The 10,608-nt window shown below is 31.1% G+C and overlaps 1 protein-coding gene across 1 annotated transcript; it reads right to left on the reverse strand.

The window, feature by feature from the left end:
- Positions 1–433: 433 nt before the first annotated feature.
- On the reverse strand, positions 434–2,046 carry LOC133286149 (uncharacterized). The gene is made up of 3 exons (XM_061483516.1): positions 1,175–2,046; positions 956–1,033; positions 434–782 (listed from the first exon to the last, which is right to left on the reverse strand). Exons 1-3 carry the CDS (start codon positions 1,907–1,909, stop codon positions 741–743), a joined length of 855 nt encoding a protein of 284 aa, XP_061339500.1. The 5' UTR covers positions 1,910–2,046; the 3' UTR covers positions 434–740.
- Between the last annotated feature and the right edge of the window lie 8,562 nt (positions 2,047–10,608).

The following is a 10,608-nucleotide window of genomic DNA, read 5'->3' on the forward strand; positions in this document are numbered from 1 at the left end:
TGCAATCATGGTTATATAGCTTCTGGCTGCAGAGGAAACTATATGACTACATATAAAGTGGTCCTATTCCATGATTCGTGCCAAACCTGTTATGAAGCACCGATATTCCGAATTTTTTTTTCAGCGTATCCGATAAACGTATCGGAAACGTATTGTATCGTATCGACGAATTAACGGTCGTATCGAGAATATATCGAAAACGCCGTGTCGGAGTCGGTGCTTCATAGCAAACCTGCACCACATCCGAAGCATACAGAGCCTTTTATGCATAGGGTTTTGGAGGGCAAAGGAGAGAGCAGTAATATAAGGAGCAATAGTATTCTGTGACAAGGGTCCAATGCAGCAATCTCATAAACTCAATGATAGATGAAGTCAAATAAACACCAGAGTTATCAAGACTAACACAAAGAAGAGATTAGAATACCAAGCCTGAAAAAGTGCCATACTAGGAATTGAAATGAAAGTTTAAAATTGTCATATTATAGCTTTGTCCTTGAAACTAGATAGCTTCTTTAAAAGAAGACTAAAAAGTCAGATAATTGCAGTATTCTCCTCAATCATAGGATTTAGAACAATCATCTCTGTTCAGAGAATTATTCTTATAAACAAAAGAATGAACTAACATTAAGGAATCAAAAATAGCATCTGAATGCAACAAAGGCATACATCAACTGCTACTGGGAAAAACCAACACGTCCATCAAATCCCACATCAGACTCATTAGCTGTTATCACCAGCATTCAGCCAACAGGTGCCTTCAGTGTTGCCAATCTCAATGCTACCTCTGCAAAAAAAAACCACATTTAACATTTAATTTACAACAATTAAATAAAAATTCAAATCAAAGCAAACAGGACAAGCAATTACAGAAGAAATCAAAACGCATACACACATCCCAGAATTTAATTATGTTCCTCTTTTCCACCTCAAATAACAAACCAAATGATATACATACCTTGCCATTCTCAGGAGCTTCTTCAACCTTGTATGAATCAGCTGTAACCTCAGATAACCACATACCAGGGAAAAGGGTCTGCACAAGAATCAAATAACAATTCAATTCAACCTTCCACAGTAGTAGTACAATACAGGAAGAAAACCAACAAAAAAGAAAAAGGAAAACTGAAACCAAAACCAAAACCAAAGATTGGTAGTCATAATCATAACAGCTTACATCCAATTGTTTCTGGACAACTCTGGGCCTCTTCTTGGGCCTCCTGGGAGGACGGTGACCCAGCAACTGCATGAAATCTTCCTCAATCTCCTTCCTTGACAAGGACAAAGAAAATTTCACCTTTTCCGTCTTCGTCTTCTCAGGAGTGCCTCTCAATTTCGGCGACTTCACGGCACCGTTATTAGTCCTCAACGGCGACGGCGATGACGAGTTGTTGGGTTTCTTCTCCTCAATCTTCAACCCCTTTCCACTATCTCCGGCGGCCGGAGCCTTACACGCAGCTCGCCTCGTCCTCAGATTCCACGGCCTCACTCCGGCAGCAGCCGCCACCGCCTCCGGCCTCACTTCTTCCTCCGCCGCCGCCTCCTCATGATCATCATTCTCCGCCGCCACCTCCTTCCTCAAAATCGCATCTTTGATCCTATCAGCCTCAGTCTTCAGATCAAGCATCAGCTTCTCCCTCACCGCATCGATCCCATCATCGCCGTGAATTGGCGGTTTCGTCATCCTCATCCTCTTCTCAGAGTCCCTCGCATTATTCACCATCGGCTCCAATTCCCTCTTCTTCCGGGGATCTCCGGCGTCGGAAGCGTCGGCGCCGTTGGGGTTCACTTTCATGCACCTCAGGTGACGCTGACTCCCCCACTTCAAACACGGCAGCATGAAATTGTGAAGAGGCTTCGATCTCTCGGGTCCCATCGCCATAGTCTCTTCTTCCGAACCCGCAAACACCATTTACCGGAAAAACAAAAAAACAACGAACCCAAGAACACCCGGCAACCGCGCCAAGTATTCAACAAGAAGCCCTACCGAGAGCTTCTCGAGCTGGGAATTTTCTCGGGAAAATCCACACGAAAGAGGAGAACTTTAAGGGAAGATTATGGTTTCGTTCTGCAAACTCGCCGGGAAACGCAAGTTTTTATATGAGTGAGGGAAAAGGAGAAAGAGGGCGGTTTTAACGTTCGGTTTGGCCTTCAAGGCTCTTTGCTAAAATGCGCTTTGAGTGCTTTCGTATACATTTCGTTCTTCTTTTTTCTTTTTTTCTTTATTTTTTCTTTTCCCGGGTGATACGTCGTTTTTTAAGTGGGAATGAGCTCAATCACTACCGTTGATTTGATGGATTTCAATACTATATGACCCAATCACACCCGTTCGTTTGAAATCCTTTTTATTCCCTTATATTAAAATTACATATTATCTCCCAAAAAAAAAAAAATCATATTGATAATCCTTGTATTACCAGGTCAAACAGACCCTTGGTTTTGTGTTCTTGGTGGTCAAGGATTTAAAAAGATATGAAGAGGATATATGCACCATTAAGAAAATCATCATAGATAGTTGATTTATTATGAGCATAATTCTGTTTTAAATTAAAGATAGAATATGCCGATGATGTTCAAAATCTTGAATCAATCCGTGTGAATCAGTTAGCTTCGTGTTTTACCGTACGATGATAGTTTAGTTAACAGGCATATCAAACTATATACATGTCTCTCTATATTTTTTTTTTGGTACACTGTCTCTATATATTTTGATATATATAAATGTATGTCTCTCGGACATACATTCGTGTGCTATTTTTTTTTTCTTTTAATTTCGAATTATATACTTTTGTTGTTTGAATAATGTATTTTGAATGCTTTTATTTTATTTTGGATGGGTTTTTATTCCTAAAAAAATTGTTTTTTTTTAAATAAAAATCCTTTTGAGAATTTTTAGATATTTGGATAACAATTTTTAAAAAAAACAAAATTTTAAAATTAAAATTAAAATGCTAATTTTTTTAACTAGTAGTTGGTTGTTTTTGAAAAAATCCGAAATTAAAAGATAATATAATTTTATTATTTTGAAATAAGATAATATAAATTTTTAAAATACAATTTTAACATCATCTTATCATATTTGTTTTATCTCTTCTTATCCCATGATCATGCTATTTTTTTTTTTTGGTAAACAACTATGATCATGCTATTTTATCTCTCCTTTATTGTAATTTTATATATAAAAAGTATTTTTTTTAATTTTAACATCCAAATAACTTTTTTTATGTAAAAGTGATTTTCAGATTATACATCCAAACGTAAAATAACTTTAACTTTTAAAAAAAGTTCTTTTAAAAAAAAATGTATAAAAGGTCATTTTTTTAAAAGCTCATACGAAGATGCCTTAAATATCGACGTTAATAAGTAAGTTGTATCTAAGGAGTGAATTATTAGGCCTAAAAGGTTTCTTATTTAATTTTTAGGCAAGTGATAAAAAAATGTACACTTTGTCGCAAAAGAATTAATTTCTTCCAAATAAGTGAGGACATCCTTGGAAAATAAAAAATAATCGAACTACGAATTCTTTCTTTTTTTAAAAAAAAAATTAATTTGATTTGGAGGAGATTCTCAAATTAAATTAGATTGAATCATAACCACTTAATATTAAGGGCACATTTGGCAGACTGGATAGAGAGGATGTGATATAATAGATTATCATATCACTAGTAAATTATCCGTGCGATGCCCGGGATAAAAATAACAAAATTGTTGTCGCCGTCGTTGGTTAATCATCGTACCGGTAAATCTAACACTTTCATCTTGCTATCAAGCTCTGAACAGTACTATGGTAAAGGTATAAACATGAAGGAATAAAAAATAAAAAAACAAACTATTATTTGAGAATTATCTGAAATAAAAAAAAATTGTCTTACTATTTTTGAACTTTAAAAGGTTACAACATTCACACATAACTTTGTAAGTATCAACCACAAACAAAATTTTGCAATTCAGAGGCATTGATTATTTCAAAAATCGAATATAGTTATTTACTCAATAATTCAGTCTTCAATTTTAACTTCCAATGAACCTTCTGTTCTGCATTATTATTCAATATGATCCCGTCTTATCGATTCAACCGTACACAAAATTTGCTACAAAATAAAATCAATTAATATACATGAAGAAAAAAAATAATAATAAATAATTACAATCAGATTTATAAAATAATAATAAATAATTATATTTTTGCAAGGATTTGTGTCGTTAGTATTTTAATTTATAAAAATGTGTTGGTAGGCCGGCCCTCTGGGCCGAGACCAGTTTGCCACCTCTAACTATTAGCATTTAATAGGTTTTTATATTTATTCACACAAAAAGGCTCTTATAGTTACATCTAGGTTTTTATATTTTATCTCAAAGATGAACTTTCATTTATTACAATTAAATTTACAAAATAATAATAAATTTTTATTTTTATTTTTTGGTGAAAATAAATAAATATTTATTTTTCTGCAATGATTTGTGTCGTTAGTATTTGGAATTTTATAAATTTGTATTTACAAAAATTGAAATCTGAATTAGGAATTTAATTATAAAAGAAGAATAGTGAAATTTTAATTTAATTATAAAATCATTTTCGCAGGCAGGGCGGGCAGGCCCTCAGGGCCAAGCCCAGTTTGCAACCTTTAACTATCAGCATTTTATGTAAAAAATTATTTTTTTACAAGAATTTATGTCATTAGTATTTTGAATTTTACAAATTTGTATTTACAAAAATTAAAATCAGATTTAGGATTTTTATTATAAAAGAAGAAGGATTAAATTTTAATTAATTATAAAAAGGTGTTGGTGGGCCGGCCTTCCGGACCGAGCCCAGTTTGTCACCTCTAACTATCAGCATGCAATAGATTTTTATATTTATCTACAAAAAATGTTCTTATAATCACATTCAGGTTTTTATATTTTATCTCAGAGATGGACTTTCGTTTATTACAATCAGATTTAAAAAATAATAATAAATAATTATTTTTTACAAGGATTTGCCTCGTTTGTATTTGAAAATTTACAAATTTGTATTTATAAAAATTAAAATCAGATTTAGGAATTTAATTATAAAAGATGAAGGGTGAAATTTTAATTTAATTAGGCCGAGCCCAGTTTTCCACCTCAAACTATTAGCATTTAATAGGTTTTTGTATTTATCCACACAAAAAGGCTCTTATAGTTGCGTCTAGGTTTTTATATTTTATCTCAGAAATAAACTTTCATTTATTACAATTAGATTTAAAAAATAATAATAAATAATATTCTATCAAACATTTTATAGTTGAAGTTGAATTGGGTAATATCAAAAGATCATTCATTAGTTTAATTATATGATAATAAATATTATTAATAGGCTTAAAAAAATATTATTAATAAGCTTAAAAAAATATTATTAATAGGCTTAATAATTTTCGATGCAGAAAATAGTGGAAAACATGCATAGAAGGATGTGCACATTCTCCAATTAATAATTTCTAGTTTTCATTTACAACATAGGAAATTGTATTTTTTTTACTCTTACATCAAAAGAATGAAAGTTTTATTTCTTTCTTATATATTAAATTAAAACTCGTATTTTTATAGTGATTAAATAAGTTTTTTTTTCAGAATGAAAAATGTCATTTTTTTATTTTTTATTTAAATTCTTTTATTTTCATTGTGCATATTTTTTTATATTTGTAACATATTTATAATGAATAAATATGAGTTGATACAAAAAGTATTCTACTAAATCAAATATTTGGTGAATTGAATTGAATTGCTTTTAATATAATCGAATATTTTTGTATTAATTAGACATATTTTTGAAAAATTTAATTTTTTTCTCTTTTAATTTAAATTTTTATATTTTGTAATATTGGTTATACTTATATGTTTAAAACGTTTATATATAAAAAGTATTTTTTTTAATTTTAACATCCAAATAACTTTTTTATGTAAAAGTGATTTTCAGATTATACATCCAAACGTAAAATAACTTTATCTTTTAGAAAAAGTTCTTTTAAAAAAAGAATGCATAAAAGGTCATTTTTTTAAAAGCTCATCCGAACAGATCTTAAATATCGACGTTAATAAGTAAGTTGTATCTAAGGAGTGAATTATTAGGCCTAAAAGGTTTCTTATTTAATTTTTAGGCAAAACATTTTAGGCAAGTGATAAAAAAATGTACACTTTGTCGCAAAAGAATTAATCTCTTACCCAATGGGTGCAGCTCAGTTGGTAACTTGGTACTGAGTTAGTGGGGTTGGACATGTGTTCGATTCCTGCTGAATGCATTCTTGGGGAGGGGGCTGAACCTTTAGCCATCACTGATCCCCGCACTTCGGATTAGTCCCATAGCCGGCTCAAAGAGTCGAAGCTCGTGGGGATACCGGAGGGAGCCAACTCGCCTCAAAGAGGTAATTAGGGTTGGGTAACTCCAAAAAAAAAAAAAGAATTAATCTCTTCCAAATAAGTGAGGACATCCTTGGAAAACAAAAAATAACCGAACTAAGAATTCTTTCTTTTAAAAAAAAAAAAACTTAATTTGATTTGGAGGAGTTCTCAAATTAAATTAGACTGAATCATAACCACTTAATATTAAGGGCACATTTGGCAGACTGGATAGAGAGGATGTGATACAATAGATTATCATATCATGTTCTCATCTATTGTTGGTGAAGCAACAAGATATCATAAGTTTATCCTATTGATCCATTTTATCTTATCTCTAGTAGGTTAAACTATCCCGAGGGGAATTTGAGTTAGAAATGAACAAAATATGATAGCAAATGTCACATTCCTCTCATTCCAAATATAATCATACATCATATGCTCTTCTTCTACAAACATTGCTTGACATATGAGGGGCAGCCCTTGCCACCGATCAACCACTACTATTATCTGTGTCGGCCATCAACACCTCTATCACCCATTATCACCACCACTATCTAGGGGTGTTCGCGGTCTGGATTGGATCGGTTTTGAAAGCAAAAATCATCTGATCCAATTCCTTCGGTTTGAATTTTTTTTTCAAATCGGATCCGATCCATTTTTTTTCGGTTTGGATTGGATCGGTTTTTGATTTTTTTAAAATCCTAAAATTTGCTTCATGGTTCTTGTGCAAATAACATCTTTTGTATAATAGGCTTTGTAAATTATTATTTTTTGAAATACAAAAGCATCAGAAAACGACAATATAATTTTTTTTTGGGAATGAGATACAAAGCTTTACACAGATGAAATTTTGTTGATGAGATGTGACTAGATTTTTTCTTGGGTTTAGTTGATGGGTTAATGGGTCTTGCGTTTAGAAATTTTTGGGCTATGATTAAGGAAAGACCCAAATAGGTAGAGGAGAATTAATATATTGAATCGGTTTGGATTGGATCGATTTTCATCAACCCATCCGAAAATCGATCAAATCCAATTAAAATTTGCGATTTTTTTTTCGATTTTTCGGTTTTCGATTTATTCGTTTATCGGTTTTTCGGTTCAGTCATCGCAATTTGAATCAGTTGATGAACACCCCTACCACCATCTATATGCCATCCATCAGCCATTACCATGAGCTATTGATCACCACTATTGTCACTTGCTACAAGCCTACGACCACCCCCATCACCTATTAGCCCCCGCAATTATCACCAGTCACCGTCAATGCCATCGCTACCGCCCACCACCATTGCACTATCCACCACCACCATGTTGTCATCGTCATTGGCCACTCCCACCACCGCCAACCAGCTACCACCACCCCCAGTCACCACACACCAATCATCGTCGCCGCCCCTAGCCACCACCACAATCGCCATCAGTCAATCATCACAATTGTCACTAGTCAGCATCGACGCCGCCACCATCACTATTTCCACCAACCACATTCATCTACCTTCACTACAACTCGAGCCACCGCCATCAGTCATCCACCATAATTTTCACCGGCTATTATCGACGCTTTCACCGCCACCACCTCCATGAATTCAATCGACTACCGACCTTACCAACTATCATCATCAACTATCACTAACAATCAATTTAAATATTAATTTGGTGATGATATAATTTTTGTTTAAAATTGTATTTTAATTTTTTTATAATTTAAAATTAGAATTAATGTGTAAATAAGTAAAAAAAAGTTTAAAAATTAATTTTAAAAAATCATATGAAATTTCGTTAAAAAAATGGTATTTTATCTATTTAGGATATAAGTCTATTCTGTCATAATGTTTATCCAATGTACATCGAACACAAATTATATAACTTATTAGATCTATATCGTATCCTACACCTATCTATCCTCTTATTTTATGTATTCCTATTTTTTATGTCCACCAAAAGAGTCCTAGAGTGATTTTGGAAGTGGAATTTGACTACAGGAAAGAAAATGCAGAGCAATTTTTGTTTGTTAAATCGAATTAAAAATTGTTTTTTATTTTTTTTTCCACTGATGAATTGCAAATGTAGGATGTCTAGGCTGGAAACAACACTAGAACGCATGGGATCTGATTTGTTATTACATATTTTATTTTATTTTTGTTCTATTAGTATTTATAATTATTATTATCCCAATAATATCCCCCCTCCCCCCAAAAAAAAGAGAGAAAAAAAAGAAACGCCATTAGTTTTCCAACCAAAAAATGTACCATTATTATAGTTGACAAAAATGTAAATATCTAAACTTAGGGGTGTATTGGATTGAGATTTCAAAGAATTTTAATGGATTGTTTTTGGACAAAAATTCCGTTGGTATTCGATTAGGATTTTAATGGATTGAAAAAAGTCACGAGGTATTCAATTAGGATTTTAAAGGATTATTTTAGAATCCGTTCAAATCCGTTGGTATTCAATCAGGATTTTAAACAATGGAATCACAATCTCGTGGTATTCAAAAATTCGACGGTTTTAATGGATTTTTTATTTATGTGGATTTCGTGAGACTTTTTAGTGAAAAATAAATAGGATATCTTTCTCACAATCTCACCCTAATCCCTAGGATTTCTTTCTTCCTTTGGCAGGTTGACTGCTCAAAATTGGGTTTCGCCATGGGAGTTTCATCAAAACTAAAAAAAATAAATATTTTTGAGCGATTTTCATCACAAAACAACCCAGAAACCACAAACCAACGAGATTTTAATATAATCTATCTAAAAAATAACATATTTTTTAGCCATTTTTGGGCACAAAAAATGTGATTTTTGTATTAAAAATAACATAAAACAGTAAAAAAATAACAGGAGAACTAAAATCCTCAAACCAATTTTCGTTTTACATCAATGAAACGATATCAATTTAAAGAAAGATTGAAACTTTCATAATATGAACCCTATATTTCGTAACAATACATCCATGAACGAAATTCCTTCTCTATAGGAAACGATTTCAAATAATTTTTGTGTCAATAGATAACTAAAAACTTGTTTCTCAAAAGTCTCAAAGCAATTTAAGGTTTCAATGTATCGACTGAAAATTTTTGAGAAATTTTCTAAACTTTCATGTAATTAAATCCAAAATTTCAGATTCAAAACTTTCTTATAATATTCAATGAAAATATGCATATGATATATGGTTAGAAAACTCACATCACGTAAAACAAAAACCCCAAGGTTTTCAAGATCAATTGCAAAAAATTTCAAACGAAATTTTATCATGAACTTTAGGTTCTATATGCAAATTTAGAATTATTTTTATAATTAAAAAATTGGGTCTTATAATCATATATGCATAACTTTGATACCAAATGAAGAAGATAATTTTCAAACCATTAGATATGTGAAAAGCTATTGTTTAGTAATTTTGAATGTTTGTTAAAAATTATATTATGATTTACTAATTGAGAAAATTATATTAGGTTTTACTTTTTTTTATTAATTTCATTGCATTTCTTTGTTATTTTTTTATGGAAAATATTATACTTACAATCTATTTTTGTTTACAACCACATCTTAACCGTTGATTTCCATCAATTAATGGTTATTATTTTCGCAAATCAAACTCAAACTCAAACTCATTGAGAAAATTATATTAGATTATATTAGTAATTTTTGAGATGATTTTCAACTCGTTGTTAAAGTTTATTTTTTTATTAATATCCTTGCATTTCTTTGTTATTTGTTTTTATTGACTCTTGTAATTTTGAATATTTGTTAAAAATTCATACAACTTTTAAAATCTTATAAATTCATATTGTCCTTTCAAATCTTATGAATTCTATTAAAATTCTTTAAAATTCAATCATATGAAATCTTGATTGTAAAAAAAGTCTTTTAAAAAAGTCTATAAAGTTTCTCCAATTCTAAAATATCTTTTAAAATCTGTAGGATTTTTTATCACAAAAAAAGTCTTTTAAAATCTTAATCCAATACACCCCCTTAATTATATAACTATTATAATGTGAAAATAGAATAATAATAAAATAATAAATTTATCGCACATGATATAGGTATATGCCATGTTCAACTTCGTGTATCATTTTGGGATTTAATTTCCTTTCGATGTACCTGGTAATTTTCCTTTTATTTTACAAATTAATATTAAAAAAAAATATTTACGAAGGAATAGTTGTTTTGTTAATTAATTAGCCTCCTTCCAATTTATAACTTATGAGTTATACGGGAGGGGATCCTCTCATGTGTTAATAAATATGAT

Source organism: Gastrolobium bilobum, unplaced genomic scaffold, assembly GCF_033153095.1.
Source record: "Gastrolobium bilobum isolate Gb01-03AN ecotype WA unplaced genomic scaffold, APGP_CSIRO_Gbil_v1 utg1240, whole genome shotgun sequence".
Lineage (NCBI taxonomy): Eukaryota > Viridiplantae > Streptophyta > Magnoliopsida > Fabales > Fabaceae > Gastrolobium > Gastrolobium bilobum.

What these genes read in the sequence shown, in the direction of transcription:
- LOC133286149 (XM_061483516.1), bottom strand. Translation starts at nt 1,909, where the DNA reads ATGGTGTTTGCGGGTTCGGAAGAAGAGACTATGGCGATGGGACCCGAG. An exon ending in TTGTCCAGAAACAATTGGAT is followed by an intron (nt 1,034 to 1,174) that starts GTAAGCTGTTAT and finishes ATTCTTGTGCAG; the next exon opens with ACCCTTTTCCCTGGTATGTG. An exon ending in AAGCTCCTGAGAATGGCAAG is followed by an intron (nt 783 to 955) that starts GTATGTATATCA and finishes TTTTTTGCAGAG; the next exon opens with GTAGCATTGAGATTGGCAAC.